The sequence below is a fragment of the Bolinopsis microptera genome, chromosome 7 (assembly GCF_026151205.1).
Source record: "Bolinopsis microptera isolate Bmic1 chromosome 7, MBARI_Bmic_1.0, whole genome shotgun sequence".
NCBI classification, from domain to species: Eukaryota; Metazoa; Ctenophora; class Tentaculata; order Lobata; family Bolinopsidae; genus Bolinopsis; species Bolinopsis microptera.
In genome coordinates, this window is record NC_087078.1 from 11,061,672 (window position 1) to 11,080,609 (window position 18,938).

At 37.8% G+C, this 18,938-nt stretch overlaps 2 protein-coding genes and 1 long non-coding RNA gene across 3 annotated transcripts in view; 2 read left to right on the forward strand and 1 right to left on the reverse strand.

Annotated features, from left to right (window-relative positions):
- Positions 1 to 695: 695 nt before the first annotated feature.
- On the forward strand, positions 696 to 3,000 carry LOC134818525 (uncharacterized). The gene is made up of 3 exons (XR_010160667.1): positions 696 to 880; positions 1,128 to 1,880; positions 2,129 to 3,000. It is a non-coding gene; the product is annotated as an uncharacterized LOC134818525 (long non-coding RNA).
- A 665-nt stretch (positions 3,001 to 3,665) lies between these two features.
- Positions 3,666 to 18,938, forward strand: part of LOC134818872 (dnaJ homolog subfamily C member 10-like) — a 28,575-nt gene continuing 13,302 nt past the window's right edge. Inside the window, exons 1-4 of the mRNA XM_063828568.1 lie at positions 3,666 to 3,833; positions 4,466 to 4,526; positions 8,487 to 8,597; positions 8,851 to 8,990. Of these exons, the coding sequence (XP_063684638.1) occupies positions 3,675 to 3,833; positions 4,466 to 4,526; positions 8,487 to 8,597; positions 8,851 to 8,990 (471 nt within the window). The 5' untranslated portion in view covers positions 3,666 to 3,674. The remainder of the gene's footprint in view (positions 3,834 to 4,465; positions 4,527 to 8,486; positions 8,598 to 8,850; positions 8,991 to 18,938) is intronic.
- Positions 5,444 to 7,073, reverse strand: LOC134818874 (N-acetylgalactosamine-6-sulfatase-like). The gene has a single exon (XM_063828571.1). It carries the CDS (start codon positions 7,071 to 7,073, stop codon positions 5,529 to 5,531), a length of 1,545 nt encoding a protein of 514 aa, XP_063684641.1. The 3' UTR covers positions 5,444 to 5,528.

An 18,938-nucleotide genomic window follows, 5' to 3' on the forward strand; every position in this document is an offset into this window, starting at 1 on the left:
AAAAGCGATTGTAAACGGTTTTTTTTTAAAAAAGCGCCGAAAAAGCGCTCAATAAGCGATTATCGGCGACGATCATAAAATATCGTTTATGGAAACTTGCCTATATTTATTGATTATGTATTGAATTGGTGATAAATAATAAAATTGTCTTTTCTCAAAAAAAATTGTCTTTTCTCAATAGTGCACCACTTTTGAGGGTTATAGCACGATTTTGATTGTATTTTTGATAGTGAAATTTACTTTTTAAATCACTTGTTTTGTGAAATGACAAGCTATATCATTTACAGAAAACCTCGATTCTTTCTTGCCCTGATTTTTAGCGTAATGACTTATATGCAAATTTCGGCATTTAGGGGTCGTTCACATATAATATTACGTAATCAGCCGAGGGGGGGGGGGGGGGGGGGGGGGGGAGGTCGTTGTAATGGTCAGGCCATGATTACGTAATATTGCTGTCAGGAGGGGGGGGGGGGGGGGTTGGGTCTTTATTACGATTAGTTACGGAGGGGGGGGGGGGGGGGGGTAAAAATTGCTAAAATATTGATTACGTAATATTATGTGAACGACCCCTTATCACAGTCTTGCGGTAATTATCATACTTTACAGTGAATATAAAACTAGTTTTTTTCAAATTATTTCCTCGAATTTTTGTTCTTATGAAATGACGTAAGTCTAAATCCACCTGCTTCTTTTATAGTATTTAAAAGCAATGGCTCCACAAATCAGGGTACCTGCCAACTTCGGAATAGAGCATATTAATTCTGAAGTACATGGGAATCTGTTACTAAAACTAAAAGATGGACAAGAGATAAAAACCAACTCTATGATAATGTCATTGAATAGTCCTGTTATAGACAACCTCACTACCAATATGTTTCAGGTATTTATTTTGACTTGGTATCTGTTGGGAAATAGAGTTCTGGTACAAGAATATTTTATGATATTTTATTGGAGCCTTCTTTTATTAATTTTAGAAATCTTTAATTTTCTATTCATCTAATATTTTGCCAATTTTTGAATTCTATTTCAGTCATGAATTTTAATTAAAAGCTCGGTGTAAGGTGCTGTTAAAATAAGTGCAGAAAATTCAATTCGTCTGATAATAATATTATAACTGAACATTTCAGTCCACCCTGGAGATGGACGATTTTACGAAGCCAGCAGTTGACTGCTTCGTTGAAGCAATGTACAGTGGTGAAGTTGATAAACTGAAAAAGGGCATCTTTGAAGATGTAAACAAGATGGCACATGTATTCGATGTGTCCTGGTTGACTAAGAGATGCATTAGGTTTTACAAGACAGATGTTCTACAGTTTGAGAACAACTCCTACGATGAGATCTTGTTTGCGTGCGAGATTGCTAGCAGGGCTCATTATATCCTGAAGCAAAGTTATTATGTACGATTGTTTGTGAGAAATATTGCCTCCAGAGAAATAAGTAAGACAATATTCCTGCAAAGATACAGGTGGCAGACTTTGCTGAGCTCTCCAAACGGCAGATTGACATGTCACTTGCAGTGGCAGGAAATGATTGTAACCTAATCATGATCACACTTGTATCTCATGTCACCAAGACTTTAAAGTGCAAAGATCTTGACGAAAATTCTATTTATGTCTTGCAGCATTTTAATGTCGAGAAATTTCGCCAGAATTTCCCTATCGACTTCAATGCGATGACTAGTTTACTGACCGAAGTCGCTGATGTGTCAGAATCCAGAGAAGTAAAAGGGATTGTAAAGAATGTTGTTGAAACGAGTTGTGGCCATGCATCTAGTAGTTCTACTGATGATGTGAAAGACGGTGAAACGGATTGTGATGAAAGTGATTTTGAGGAAAATGCTGAAGTTGGTAGTCAGACTGATTGCAATGAAGTTGAACACGGTTAGTAAATCTGTTTCTGTTATTTTCACAGGTATGTTCCAAGTTAGATTAAGTCACCTGTGGCTAGTCATAGTGCCCATTATAGTTAATAAGGAACTGATTATAATAGGTAAGGCGAGAATATGGCTTTGTGTCAATCTTTGAACTTTTAAGTAGGTGGCACACACGTTAAAACCTCATGACATTATTACTGTGTTAGCCATTAGATAGTTACAATATTAAGTCGATTTGAAGTGATCCATTTCCAGGTTGGAGTGAGGCTGTACATCCCAAAAACTACTCGTTTTTAGACGGAGAGTCAGTACAGCTTATAACAGCAGATAACGTGCCGGAGGGGGATATTCGTTTTCTTTATACTCTACCCGGACAAAGAGGGTCCGAACAAAAAATGTTTGGGGTGAGATGTGAAAATGTAGAACTCAGCCGATGGAGTTATTTTATTAGCGGATGTAATGAGGGGAATTGGAACAAACAATTCCTGAACAATGTCCCACCTGATAAAGTTAAAAACTGGATTATAACCAAAACTTCTATACACCTAAAGGTAGTGTGTAACAGAGTGACTGTCCTCAATTTCAACTTTGCTGTGGACTGTGATTCAGCTAAAAAATATGGTGAAAAATTATGGTCATTGAAGGCTATGTCGTTTAATTTCTTCATACATTCTGAATATCTCACTTCAAAGCAACTGATAGTGAGGAATATAACTTGTTAGTCGGTTTTCACACTACCAATTCATCGTTCATCTTGCCTGTGTTTCTTGAAAGATTGAGTTACCTTAATATTCTCTTGCATATTGTTGAGTACTGTGCATAATAATAACATAATCTACATTTAGGTCCACTTTATATTACTGCTTCGTAGACTTAGATGCTGGTGAACTATTTTTTACATCTTCGGAACTAATTTATAAAGTAACTTTACTTTAAGGTTTTAACAAATATTTGTCGTTTTTGTCGACTAATATGTTTTGTAAACTATGTTGCATCTATACCTCTTTCATGTTTTGTTAATTCTACATATGTTTTCGAAGTGTTTGAGATGCAATATTATGACGATCTTTTTATATAAAAACAATTTTCATATACCTAATATAAAATCTACCCTTATTCTAATTTACAAACATGATCTGTCTTTCTGAGAATAGAAACCCAGATATGGATTTCTGATTCGAATTGAAACGAATTTGTCTATTGCCAGGCTTCTATGTGAATCATCCGATAACAATTACACCCCTACTTCCTTCAGCGCCTCTTGAAGAAGTATACTTTTTAGTTTAAAGACTTATTGCAAATTAAAGGGCGATATAAAATTGCGACTGATTTACCTGTGAAGAAATGACAACAGAACCTGAATAATTTGACAAAGTTAAGCATTGGATTATAAATAAAACTTCTGCATACTTGAAAATAGTATGTAACGGAGTGACCGTTCTCAATTTTAACTTTGGAACTGACTGTGATTCGGATAAAAGAAATGGCGTAGAAATATGGTCAAGAAAAGGAGTGGGCGACAATTGACCCCCCGACAATTGACCCCCCGACAATTGACCCCCCGACAATTGACCCCCCGACAATTGACCACCCGACAATTGTATATAATATAATGACTTTAATATATAAAACAAATTTTACTTCCTTTCATGTGAATTATTTACTATGAGAATTGAAAATAAGTTCAATGTGGACAATTATAATTGACTTTCCATCATCGTGTCATCATTATTTCAATTCAATCAAATTCAATTTATCACATGAGAAAATAAATTTTACTTACATTGAATGACTTCAAGCAATGAAAAGGTTGTTGATTGTAACGATATTAGTGTGCTTCCTTCAAAAGTCACATGCTGACTACTACACAACACTTGGTGTGAAACGAGATGCCACAACGAAGGAGATCAGATCTGCGTTCAAGAAATTAGCGCTATCCAGTCATCCTGACAAAAACAAGGTAATTCTACCAAGAACAAGGTAATTCTACCAGGAACAAGGTAATTCTACCAGGAACAAGGTAATTCTACCAGGATCTGATTATAACGTTCACTGTACAGGATGTTCTAAGACTTGTGTCCAAACTTTTAATGGCTCTCAAAATTTAACAAATGGGACAAACAGTTGTATATTTCAAATACAACATTAATTATACACATCAGATTGTTAATATTTCATTTGCATCCTAAAGTTGACTAACTATGCATTGAAACAACAGTGATCCGGTCAGTCGATAACATTTTTTTTTCTCTGATTCCTAAGTTGCACATCGTGATGTTGCTTTACAGTAATGTAACAATGAACTTTATTTAGTGCAATTTAACAATGATCACATTTCAAATAGCCTAAATAAGGTCAAAATAGCACTAAGAAATTGTCGTAACAAAAGAACAGACCTATTATACCATCTGGTTTCAAATTGCAAGATGATGGCGTCCTCATGCTGTATCACTATTGAGAAAGAGCCAGTAAATCAAATACCTAGCAGAGAACATAAAATAATCACACCTTGAAAATAAGCTGGATTTATTATGAATCTATTAATTTAAGATTTGATAAAGCAGAGTGTACTAACACAACGTTTTTTCTCAGAATGATCCAGAATCTGAAACTAAGTTCATGGCTATCAATGAAGCCTATGAAGTGTTAAAAGGTAACGTTTTTGTGTCACATTTTTCACATTGTCTTATGTATGTTTGTCGTCTATACGACCGCCCACGTGCAAATTATATGACAAATAGGAAGTTAGGTAAAAAACAAAAGGTTACATAGCCACGGTGTTGTAGTGCACACGTTGTTGTAGTGCACATGTGTTGTAATGCACACGTGCACGTGCAAAGATTGCTGGAAGGACATTTTGATCGGTTTTGTGGCAATTACGTTGTGTTTAAAGTGTTTTACATTTAAATCGGTTGTATCTTGAACATTTTTTGATGCAAATAAAACTTTCTTTCAAAGAACACTACTAGCTTCATCCCTGTTACCGCGAGCTTTCTAGTAATATTATGATAAGTGAAGTGGTCTATGATCAGAGCTTGCAATAATCGGAAATTTAGCGTCTAGTCCGCCACAACAAAAAACGGGCAGAATTCTTGTTACTTTGTTAGTGTTGTATTAGTTTTACAGTTGTATGATTTTCTTAAAAAGTTTTTTGTGGTATGTTCATATAAGATAATGAACTAATTTTTGTAATAACCTTTTTTTGTTCTAATTTTTGAATTTTAAGTTAATTGAATTAAAAGTAAATAATTATTTACATATTTTGTTATTAGACTTAACACCTTTTGGTCTACAAAGGAATAAAATACTTAAAATTTTCTTGAAAATGAAACTTAATTTTAACGCTACGTACACGTGTATAAAATGTCAAATTGTACAAATAGCTATCTGACAACAACTGAACTATAGTGGAACGATTTAGAATTGGCAGTTGAGATCTCTGGTAGTGATGATAATAACAAAGAATCTCAGGTATTTCCACTCGAAACGCTAAGAATCTCGAGTATACTATATATTAAACGTATTTTTACCGTAAAATCGATTAAAAGTGGTTCGGAAATGATTGGATTGATTTTCGTGAATATTTTTATTGGCTGAACTCAATTTTTAAAAACTGCCAATTCTAAATTGGTGCACTTTAATAATTTCCAGTCAGTCAGTGGGTCCACACACAAAGCTTGGGATTAGAATCAGGAACAGGCAAACAGTAATCAATGTCCTCGCATCCCGGTGGAGCCCAATTTTGTACTGCAACATCGCAATAGTTTAGGGACGGCACTCCTGGTACCAAGTTTGCCTTGTGCTCTTTAACGATGGGGTTGATGATTGCCATGGCAGCTTTGTATTCTTTGCTTTTGATTGCGATAATATACTTTTCTCCTGGATCCCTATTAACATTGAAGAGAACTGGAGCATCAGAGTGATCCACTTGGTCATGCACAGTTACATTTTTTATGTATTGTCCTTGACAAAAAGTAAAGGAAACTGGATCATTCCCGAACTCAGTCCACATCCAATAGTGTGCCTTGTAAGCGCCCACCCTCACTGCCATCATCTCGTTACCTCTGTAATACCATATAGGCCTGTCTATCACTGGGGCTGACTGGTCCAGTAGAACTGGACACAGGTCTATGCCGTCAATAATTCTGTCTTGAGGCGGTTTTACCCCTGCCAAAGTTAGACTGGTAGTAAAAAGGTCCATGATGTTTCCGAGCTGATGAGTAATGGTTCCAGCAGGGATTGAACCAGGCCACCAAGCTATCCCTGGTTCTCTCATCCCTCCCTCATATGTTGTCTCTTTTCCACACAAGAAAGGACCATTGTCTCCTCCATCTCGCCTCCTGTATGTAGCTGCCCCGTTATCCGACGTAAAGAACACAAATGTCTCCTTTTCTATATTAAGCTCTCTTAGCTTCTTCAAGATTTGGCCGACACAGTAGTCCATCTCCATGACCGCGTCACCATATCGCCCCCGAATACTCTTACCGTGGAACATGGGACTTGAGTAGTTCGGGTCGTGTGTAGCATCAGGGGTCCAGTAAAGGAAGAATGGATTCTTGGCGACACTCTGTGATTCTATAAAGGATAGTCCTTCCTCTAGGAATAGCTGACTCATGTTGGATTGTCCCGTTGCTTTGTTAATAGTGAAGTTGGTGTAGTATCTTCCAACCATTCTGTCGTCTTTGTACACTGGCATGTTGGGTGTTTTAACATCGTTAAATGGTCCAAAATGGCAATTTCCTGAGCCAAAGAACTCATCAAACCCTCTATTACATGGTAGGAACTGTCTCCTTTGTCCAAGATGCCATTTTCCAATTATTTTACTTTTGTAGTCAGCCTCTTTCAAGAGTTTAGGGAGGAGCTGCTCGTATTCGTGAATACCACCGACAATGGTCTGAGGAGTGTAAGCGTTCCTAGCATGAGCGTTCGTTGAGTAGAATCCATTTCTAATAGGTAGTCTCCCCGTCATCAGAGCTGCTCTTGAGGGGGAACAGAGCGGGTTAGCTGTGTAAAAGTCCGTGAACAACATACCTTCTGCTGCCATCTTGTCGATAAAAGGGGTTTCCTTAGCCCAGTTTCCATTGATCCCCACGTCACCCCAACCCATATCATCCATCAGCATTATTATGATGTTTGGACGATCAACCAGGCAGTGCGAAACTGTCAGGCATAGAACCATGCATGACAGTCGTGTTAACATTTTACTAAGGGGAGAAAATTGAGCTATAATAATATTAAAGAAACTAACGTAAATATTGCGCAGCCAAGTGCCTTGAGGGCGAAAATAAGAATCCAGCAATGGTTAAGACTAAAGAGAGTGTTTTCATTCAGGATTCACCGAAATAAACGATCAGAAAACTAGAAACCCTCATGAACACTACATACTACGTTCATTGCATTGAATCAATTATCAACTGTGTCAAAAGATGCTTTGTAATGACGTATAAATAAACTACTAGATGGAAGCGTTAAAACAAGAACGAAAAGAATGTTGTGAAGAATGTTGTGATACAAAGTTGCTTTGTACCTGAAAGGTACAAAGCAACATTGTATCACATGTTTAGATGTTATTCGATACGGTACCTCCTTATCAATAAAGCAGTGATTAGCTTCTTATACTAAGCAAGTAACATGACACACATACCTTATCAGGCGTTATTTGACCGGACATTGCGTGAACGAACATAATTTTGAACGGACATTAAAATGAACGCTTGAAGGGCGAAGGCATTCAGTTAATGAATTTAATTTAACTAACTTGATCGACTTTATTTTAACGGACACATCTTACTATATATACACCACGGCAGATATAAACCAAAACTAAACAGAACTGTAGAATGATGTTTAGTTGCACTCAAATTATGGTTATGATATCATCCTCCTTCTACTTCTTCTTCTTTATAGTGATGTGTCAGTTTGACGGCCCCAACGTTAATGTGGCTCTTGCTATGTGTTGGTTCAGCCGAATTAATTATTATATAATCAAGTTTATTTTTCTCGTTAGTTGTCATCCGGCCAAACATTAAGCAACTTATATTGCAGTACCATTTACCATTTAGTATATCAAAATATGTCATTGTAATTTTGCATGGCTGAAATGTAACGCTTGATTTATATATATAATGATTAATTGAATTTTCAAATAAAAAAAAAAAATGTGGCCATTATATTCTATTCTAACTTTGTGCACATATTAAAATGGAATATGTAGAATGTAAATATTATAGTGAAACAAAGGGAAACCACTATGTGTGAACCTCATACCAGGAGGTGTGATCAATGAAACTATATGTAAAGCGAGACGATATATTATATATATATAATATATCTGTTACCATTTTACTGACATCAAGACATTAAATTTAATACGACTTTCCGTAAAAACCGTAAAAGATGTACCTCAAACCTTTTTGACTGGTTCAAATGCTTGACCTTCAAATCAGCATGAAAAAATAAAAAATTTGCCCAGGAATAAGAATTTTAGTGCCCAAAATTTGGACCCCAAGATGGTGTCAAAAACGCGAATTTGGTTCTAAAAAGAATTGTAAGAAACATAATTTCCAAATTTGATACAGTAAATACGTTTTCGTAATAAAATAACTCTACACAGACGAAGGAACAAGAAGAAAATATGATTTGTACGGAGAAGAAGGTTTGAAGGAGGACAACAAGCGACAGCAACAAAGAGAGAGACACAGTTATCAGTACTACGAGGACTTTGGTTAGTTCAACTTTAACGGATTGTAAAGCTGTTGTAACCTACACCTTGTTGTTATTATACAGCACATATTATAATATATAGCTATATATGGCACATTTCATCAGATTGGACCATTCTTTTGAGTTATTCTTTTTTGATCAGCCTATTCGCAATAATATTATAGTTCAAAGATTAAATTGTCTTGTGATTATGTAATATGAAGCACAGTCGCTATGTATGTTGTATGTATGTATTCACCATTTGAATTTTGCAGATATATACGGTGACGATACGGAGATAATAACGTTGAGTTCAGGCGACTTTGCCACCTCGGTCGATAACCGGGGGGAGAATGTGTGGTTTATTAACTTTTACTCTCCCCGCTGCTCCCACTGCCACGAGCTGGCCCCTGCTGTGAGTACCACTTTTGAGTGGGTTTTAAGAGGATTCTTGTTCAATATATTGTCCCTTTAGTTTCATCTACTGTTCAGTGTTCAGTGTCTTGAATTTGAGATAAATTATATGTTATATCAGATTGGATTGAGTTCTCTTGAGTTCTCTCAAGTTCAAAACAACCAATGACCGCTGCTGACAGAGAAGAAAATTTTATGAATATAGAAATTATATAGCATGAATATTTCTTTTCATTTTTACTTTTTTTCCCTCTTTTGGTACCAGATGTTCATAATTTGTGCCCAGTGCTCAAAATCAATGACAAAATTGCAATTAAGATGCCAAGTTCTGATAAATACGTGCAGGTGTGGTCAACTTCTAGAGAACTACCACTGGCTGGTATTTAGGTACTGTTATCTTTTTGTTGCTCTGTAATACTGCGCTATCCATAAAGCACACGGCGACACGGTGACTTAGTCTAGCTATGAAATATAATATAAGGTCACCATTAGTTATTCATGTTAAATACCCTTACTTATTGTGAGTGAATAGATAACTGCCCCATTTCTTCGTAATGGTATCCCACCTGGGCTTCTTTTTTCACGTTTTCTCATCTATAAAAAACATAAAATATTGATGTGCTCCGCTTTGGTATTTGAAACAAGTAGTCGGCTGTTATTAACACAAATCTATTTATAGATTTAAACATTGATAACTGATTTATAAATCAGTTATCAATGTTTAAATTGTGTGGTTGTGATAAATGATGTCTGATGAAGTAATGGGCATTGAGCAGATCATTATCATAGTAATCCTTTAGCTTTGCATCTAAGGAAGTAAACGTGCGAGGAGATCATTAAGACTTACGATATCGGAAATGGAACTTTATGCAATATCTGCCATCGAGCACAGATTACGTAGATTTATTGGTAATTTAGCAAATTTATTGGTGCTCACGAGTTTATTTTAGAGGATGTGTAGCTAAATAAGCGACGTTGCTGATATTCTAAATGTCTGTGCTATTCTGTGTTTATATTTTAAAAAGTGTTAAAAACAGAATACAATTATTTTCCATATGTTGGCCCTTTATTATATATGAGTATTAATCGCACATTCTTCATTTTATCAGCACAGCTTACGTATGTGATATTTATGATGCTCTACACCGATCCCGAATAACGAAGCCATACAACTCTGCCTGAAGATTATATATTTCACATATAAGTCGCAATAACTCCGGCTGTATATTTTGCATCTCATTTCATTTGGGTGAGATGAGTGACGGTAATTCTCATGTCCCGATAATACCTTGGTGACAACACACAGCATCACAGTGTATTTACCACGCACTCACACAGTCTTCTCTTTGTTCGTCAGTCATTGTACAGTGCTGACGTAAACTTAATTTTGACATTGCATTTTTGTGTTTTTTGTTGTTGTTTTAAATCTTGATATTTGAGGGCATGAGGAGATATTAAAGATTTTTAGGCTGAGCTATTTCTGTGAGTAGATAACACACTTAAATAAATAGCTGAGTAGATGATATATTCAGAGGAAAAGCTGAAACTGGGGATACAGTTGATATCTGATACTATTTACTAACCTGTTTACAATACGTTTTATTTCTGTTTTACTTAATAAATATCTGTTTTCTGATAGTGATATATATATATAACGGTAACACGTGAAACCATCTTTAGTTAACTTACTAGTGGTAACTACCTTTACTCTATAAGGTTGGAATGCTACCACATTTAAAATGTTCTTATTATCGATTATGGCAGAAATAATCATTTTTAGCGTTTTTAAATAAAAGGAGATTATCAAAATTATTGGCGATTTTTTGTTTTGAGATATCGATTATTATAATCGAATATTTTCAGACCTCTCAAAATTGATGCGTAAGCCATTATGCATGGTGCATCCTTTAGTAAAGCGCCTCAGTCAGCTATTATATTCGAAAATAAGAAGATTTAATTTCAATTGTTGTTACTAAATTCACGTCTCGTTAGTTTCGGTTATACATCGACGGGCATGAACACAGTTTATAGTCGGACTGTAAGTTTTTTCTTATTGTGTCCACATGGCTTTTAATATTATAATTGATAAAAACCCACAATCAAGGATTAATTTCAATTTTCCGGCAATTTTCCCGCAGCCTCAAATTTCCTCTTTTTAATACCCGGTTCCGGCCAGGCAAAATCCGGCAAACCGGAAAATAGATTGATATCCGGTCGTTTCCGGTCCGGAAGCCAAATCCTAGACCGGTCGGTTCCTAGTTCTGACGCAAAAAAACTGTCCATGTGTGGTGACAATATTATTTGTGGGGTTTATGTCGTTTTACTAGTTAGCACAAGTACCTATCCTTCTGTGGTTTAGCTTTCAAGTTTTAAGTTTCCTCTATATGACAGATCTTTAGTACTTTACCCGGAGACCGTTATCTTTTTGCAGGCGGATCATGTAAAGAGTAATATTCATGGTAAAGAGTAATATTCATTTTTAAACCCTTGCTCTGAGCTGTCAAGTCGTTAGGGAGCTAGCATTAGTGAAGAGTGGATAGTTTTGTAAATAATTTGTTGGTTAGAATATTTTGTAACTTTTGACTGTGTTTTATACTCAAATACTAGTGCGGATACACTTTTATTGTTTTATCGACCAAAGCAATAATATCTTGTTGCTATTTTTCATCGGAGTTATTCGTTTAGTGAGGTGTTTACTGCAGCAGTACTACTCTGGTGTCATCTCCCTGGCTTGTGAGCACTCTGCTAGTCTGGCAGATCTATAACCAATATAACCACTGACCGGTGCCCAGTGGCAGTAAACAGTTACCGGTGTTATTGGTCTAGTGTCTAGTGTCTAGTTATTGGTCCAGTGTCCAGTAGTCTCCCGTTACCGATATACTGACATCTGTACTAACGTCCAGTGAAAAGCCAGCCTTATGACACATTAGCGCATTAGAGTCGTAGAGAAGTGCTTCACTTCACTACAATTGTAGCGGTAATCATCGTAACCTTTATCAGTAGAAATTATTGCTACAGTTGTAGTTTATAGTTTGTTTAAATATAGCACAAGGGCGGAGGAAACAAAGGCGGTAGACACGAGGGCGGATGACACAATTGCGGAGGACACGAGGGCGTAGGACACAAGGGCGGAGGACACGAGGGCGCAAAAACCCGTTTGTCCATGTTTTTAAAGTGATTCATGTGATTCGCCTTCGTGTCCATCTTTTTAAGAAAGTACCGCCCTAGTGTCCTATACAAATATGCCAGTAGTAACTGAAAATTGGTCAGACTGCATGTAGTTAATATTTTGACACCTGTGAAACCAGCCTAATCTGAGTAATCATTAGGCAGATTCATAGATACAATGAACTTGTACCTGACGTTAATGTTGATATAGCGCAGCTCTGCTTTATACATAGCCCGAGCATGAGGCAACTTTCTTTGTTTATTACGAAGGGAAAAAACCGATATGAGACTAATAAACGGAAACTAGTGCTGAGTATTGGTGAACAAAGACAATCTTATGCGCACGGATATTAACCATATTCATGTTCTTTCCCACCTTTTGTTGATAATAAAAGCAAGAAACCCATGCTTTAACGGAATAATGATCCTTTATTTAGTGCCTTGTTAAAATCTTGTATTTTTATCTATAAAGAGTATGTTAAACTCAGTCCTTATCCTCGATATCAGTTACGCGGGTATCTTGCTCATTTGCTCAGGAGCTAACGACCCATAATAGTGTACGCAATATTTTACTTTTAGTAATGCACGGTTTAAGCTTTAACAGAGCTGTGTTTAACGTGATCCTGCTGCCACCAATTTGGGAAAGTTCTGCCGTGCCGTACTTTAATGTTATGTTTTCTAGGAATACTCCTTCAAGTCATGTCATTGTTGCATACTCACTTTAACGAATCTACAGTTATTACGTCTTGCAATACAGGGTCCCAGGGACCACAGCGATACTGAGGACTTTAGTGATAAGTCACAATATGTCAATATCGTACTAAAAGGAGAGAGATGATATCTACCATCCAGTAACTCCATTTCTCCTAAACGACCAGGACAGGACCAGTTAGATGGCAATATTTGCTTATTTATTAGTGATGTTACTCGCTTATTCCTTTGTGTTATGAGCTAATTTCTCTCATCTCCACGTCTGTATGTTTACAGCGCTGCAAAGGGACGTACTGTTGAGTCTTGATGTTCATATCGTATAGTGCGTATTGTCGACCGGGTGGTGTAGTGGTAACACGATCGCCTCCCAAGCAGAAGGCCCGGTTCAAATCCGGTCGGATGCAAGTCGGCCAGTTACCAAGCTGTGATTTGGTACAGCTTCGGCTGGTGATACACACCCTCTGGCTCGTAGGACTAACCCCCCTACAGCTAGTATAGTGCCTCGGCACAGAGTGGCTTAGGGTTACTGAAAAGGAGATAAGCACCTCCGGCCATCCCAACGTTCGGGAGAGACCTGTTTCTTGACCCTTGTATCTTGTATAGTGCGTATTCTTTAGGTTGGAATTCGCGAATGCATCGATTACTCTTTATTATGAATCTTGCAAGATACATACATTAAAATTCGAGCGTCAAATTAATTGAAATTTGTATGTATCAATCTTTTAAAAATTAAGCATTGGATAAACCTTCGTAACATTGCTCATTTAAGAAATGTTTAGTTCTAAAGTTACAAAAGTAGTAGCTATTGAAAGTTCACAAAATTTGACCAAAATGATTTTGTATCTGACAGCAAATACTTTTGCTTATTATAATTTTACGAAAATCATTTAATAACCTTGTTTGGGGACACCCTGTATTTACAAGCTTTCTTTAAGAATAGAAGTTTCAGTACCTCAGTCGCCAATTTCGGTCAAGGGGACGGCAGAAAAGCTCCTCTTCAAAAATCTTCCAAAATCTCTTTTTATATTGTGATGATTTTCCGTTTATTAAAGCTTTCTTTGGGAATAGAAGATTGAGTACCTCGATCTTGTCTTGTGCTATCCTCAGTGACCTTGTAAGATGGTCATTCAAGAAAAATTCAGTCAAAACAGTGAAATTTTGGTTGCTGAAAGCTAAAATCTGAATATGTCTTAGGTAGGACATATTCAAAATTGTCATTCTGTCAACGTTTTCTCCGGATATACACACATTTCGTTATCAAATCTGAACGATTTATAGCAAAGATCTGGCAATTTGGTTAAGGTATTTGAGCGAGTTATCAAAATATGACTTGAGCGAACATGTCGGTTTGTGATTTTGACTGATGTTAAACTGGGCACCATGTTGACTGTGTAGAAACTAAATCTAATTGGGTTGCAGTTTTCGGACACTAGAAGAGTAGAAGAGAGTGTATAATGATAGGATTCTACTTCATATTATTATTGCGGATGGTTATTGGGTATCTATCATCTCGTCTGAAACCCATCATTGATTTCCATGTGAAACTTTGTCAAGATAAACAATTAGTAATAGTACAGTCTATGAAATCAAGCAGCTGTACTACATTTGTAGTATACGCCATGGAAATTATGTGGAAAAGGTAAATTAGAACTTTAGAAATTGCACGTGGAAGAGACAATGCACGTGCAAGAAAGGTCCCGGAAAGGTTGTCTGGAGACTACGTAACCTTTGCAGGTCTAAGTAGATCCTTAGCATATTAAAATGACCTGGTTACGTAATAGCAATTATGATAAGTATTAGACTGGTTAGTGTATATTATATATTCAAGCTGTTATATAATAAGCTGTTACTCTGCGACTCAACTTCATTGTGCTACTTTTATAGCCGAAAAGTGAAAAGTCACAGAGTTACTTTAATAACGATACCTTATTTTCATTTTTCGTTAGTTTGCGCATTGCAGTTGTGTCGGAGCAATGCCTTATCAATGACGGGATACTGGTAGTGACAGGTTACAGCATTATCGTTGGTCTATTAAACTAAGACCCCCTACATATTCGTAACACTGCCAACGTCACTGAAAGATCCTTCGGCAAAGTTGATGGTAGATCCCCCTCCCCCCCTTGATGACCAGGTCACGAATTTATAGAGCAGTGAAGATAAGATACAGGACTATAACAGGAGTCTTAGTCATTCACGAGGATTGAGTAGCGAATCTTGCTCTACTAGATGGCTCTATCGTGTTTAATAAGCCGAGTGCATCAATTCAAGAATAACCGGACGAATCTGTGAATAATTCAGCGACTGAATTCTTAAATTTCACCACTGTTAGCCCCCTTTAGGTCTTTCGGCAAGGTAGTAATTTGGTGGGCCTCTGTAATACCCACGTGGTAATTCCTATATAATTATACCTGTAGTATTTGCTCTGAGGTTAATGAATGACCCTGATGTAAACTTGCCAACGGAGAAGATCCTGAGTCGGCATACCCGTAATTTGGTGCCTCTTCCGCAGCAACCACGTGCCTCTTCCGCAGTTACCACGTGCTTCCTCCGCAGTAACCACGTGGCGTTTGGAGAACCATGTTGCAGTTTCTTAATTATGAGAGGGACTCATTTTTATAAGCGTCAGAGTGTCAGACCGATTTGCAAGTCTTTTTGTTGTTGTTGTGACGGTGAGGCGTGTCAGAGGTTATCCTGACGTCTTGTCTGGAGACACTAGGTACTAGGGTGTCCTGCAGAGACACTAGGCACTGGTGTCTTCCCTGGTTGGCAAGTGTCTTTTGTTGGTGTATCCGCTGTGACGTATCGCTGATCGGTACCTACTACCTGATGTACTTTTCACTGCTAGAGGTCTTTGTTGCAGTTAAATGGTTGTTGATACATCCTATGTCAGATAGTTTAATATTCGTAATTCAATACAGACGAACTCGTGATATTGACAACGACTTGTCAATTTGGCGGTTTCAAATACTTCAAACTTTCAAAGGATCCTAGATAGCGCTTAGTTTTATAAATCTCTAGATTTGATGTTAATAGCTTTGTTGCTGTATTTAAGGGGCTGCATGGAAAGGACTTGGAGCTGAATATAATTATTGTTAAAAACCCTTGCAGTTTTGTAACTCATCCATATTGTGACTATAGGACCTTACAGCAGCAACTAATGGTCAATCCTTGAACATTAGTAAACCCAGCTAGTGTCATGATAGTCTATTTGAAAGGCTCCCTTTCATCAGACGTCAATTAAATAGATGTATTGATGAGGACCTGAAGTAGCAACTTTTGCGGTTCTAGCAGTGCAACTGCTTGGTATGTCACAGACATTTCATATACCGAGGATTTCACTCCTCATTCGTAGTCATTACATTGAAGGTCTAGGGCGGCCACATAATTATACATCATTATTCAAACTATTGTTATAAGATACAGGTAGTTGGCCCAAGTTAACGACCTGATAACTGATAAGACACATCCTCAGACTGTAAACTGGTGCCTCCCAGTGGGGAGAGGTGGGGAAGTCTCATCTTTAATTATAGACTTTAACTAGGAGGAATTATGGACCCGTAATTAGTCCATAATTATTATTCATGAGTTTATGATAAAACATATTGCCTCCACTTAGTTTTGTAGGATATATCAGAGGGTTTATTATTATCCGGGAAATATCTTTATTTGGTAAAGATAATGATACTGTGGGCTGAGTTCAGTAACTTAAACGTTTTGATAACTTGGATATAAGTTATATCATGTATATTTCAGTCCAAACCCTGGAAACATGACATAAAGGATTTGTTTTACTTGTTGCATGAAAAGCACTAATATATACGAATAGTAGTCAGATATAGTCAGATATCAGCGACTAGATCTAGCAATGACCCCCTGCGTTATAAGCGTCAGTCACCCTGCGTTATAAGCGTCAGTCACCCTGCGTTATAAGCCTCAGTCACCCTGCGTTGTAAGCCTCAGTCACCCTGCGTTGTAAGCCTCAGTCACTAAGTTTGTTATTTGTGGTGGAGACCACACCTTGGTTTTCTGATTTTTGGTTTGCAAAGTGTTATAATTATATAATATGTTATCTATACATGTTATAAAGTGTTATAATGGCCTCCAGCTCGCACTTTTTTATCGTGTTAAATATCAATTTTTATCGATTTTACTGATATAATTGTTCAACGCCTAGCTCCAATCGTTCTGAAAATAAATTGTAAAATAGATCTTAAACGCCAGTAGCCAATCAGCGCTTTATATTCTCAAACATTTGATATTTGTGCACTTTGTTGCCAAGTCAGCCACATTTAGTCAGAATTCAGCCTCTCAAAGTGGAACTAACACTTTCCATAACACAACAGATATTATGTGCCCTTCTTTATAGTAGCAAGATATGATACCTTCATATTGTTACATATTACATTGTCATATTGTTAACAAAGTCTCAACCAACTTGTCTATATGTCTACATCCTGTAGCTTGATAAAGTAGACCTTTGTGATAAGTGACGTATGACTTTTTAGGCTACAGTGGCACAAAGGGTAGTTTATATTTGTTGTTGCCTCAGCAAACTGCTGGAAGTTTGTTGCTGTCTTATAATTTACAACCTTTTCGTTGTTGTGTCTTTTTGCATAGAATATAATTAAGTCTCTACTAATTTTATTCTTTTGGATCTAGTTTGTAGATCTAATACCCATTTTTAAACTTGTCATTATTTTACAACTCTCGATTGTTACCACTGACTATGTGTTAAATTACGCTAACATTCAGCGCCTGTTACCATGACAACAAACTGTACTACACAAGTGTGCCCTGTTCCGGAGATAGACAGATTCCTAGGATGTTTCTCATTCTTCTGTACCTTAGTCGGAACTCCTCTCAACCTCATCTCTTTCTTCATGTTCAGGAACCAGAAGAGAAGTGCTAACTACCTCGTCCACATGGTCATAGCGCTCTGTGATTCCTGGATCTCTTTTAACGGCTACCCCTACGCAGTCACCATGTTGAGCGGCAACCGACAACCTCTCCTCTTCAGTGACAAAGTGTTCCGGACACTGTGGGCCATGACCTGGGACCCCTTCATCTTCTTCTCCATCTACCTGGTCTTAGTGTTGAGTGTTCTGAGGACAGTGAAGCTGGCTTGTAGGGTGATTGTAGTGCAGGAGAGACACGTGGTGGTAGCGCTGGTAGCGTACGCTACATTCCTGTTGACACGTGTTATTGTGGCAGTTAGCTTCCTGGGAGAGTTCATTATTCCTGACTTCAATACCTACCCTTTCTTCAAACACAAGGAAGGTTACCCGACAGTAGAGCTTTATCTCTCTATCACCTGCTTGGTCTTCCCTCCAATACCCATTGTCACTTCAGCGCTTGTTTCGGCGTTTGTGTTGCGCTCGAGGCGCAACCAGCAATCCAAGAACCGTAAGTTGCGCCACCAAGCAACTGTGACTGTTCTCATGTTCACGGGCCTCTACCTAATTTGCAACATCCCCGTCCTTCTGGCTGCTATAAGATTCGTGATCGTGCTGGCGACAAACTTCAAAAGAGACATCTTTAGAAAGCACGGTGTCCCAGACCCCAAGACCACCCCAGTCTTCCTTGAACACTACCTCTGGCCTCTAACCTACTTAGTCCTGGTCCAGACAAACGCACTGCTCAACCCCCTGGTGTATTTCATCAGGATGAGCTGGTTCAGGAAGGGAGTTCAGGAGATGTTCGTGAGACGAGGACTGATTACCGCAGCTGTGGCACCTCTGGAAACAGTTGATGAAGTGTCACGTGATGGGGGAACTAGTTTTAAGAGGACTAGAGGGAGTGAGAGAGGGTGTGTTGTGGTGGCTAATCCTTTGACAGGTGGTACTGCTGAGACTGCTGAGATGTGAGAGGTGGTACTGCTGAGACTGCTGATATGTGAGAGGTGATAGTGCTGAGACTGCTGAGATGTGAGAGGTGGTATTGCTGAGACTGCTGAGATGTGAGAGGTGGTACTGCTGAGACTGCTGAGATGTGAGAGGTGGTACTGCTGAGACTGCTGAGATGTGAGAGGTGGTACTGTGAGACTGCTGAGATGTGAGAGGTGGTACTGCTG

Excerpts from the sequence above, each read along its gene's own strand:
- LOC134818874 (XM_063828571.1), bottom strand. The coding sequence starts at position 7,073 with ATGTTAACACGACTGTCATGCATGGTTCTATGCCTGACAGTTTCGCAC.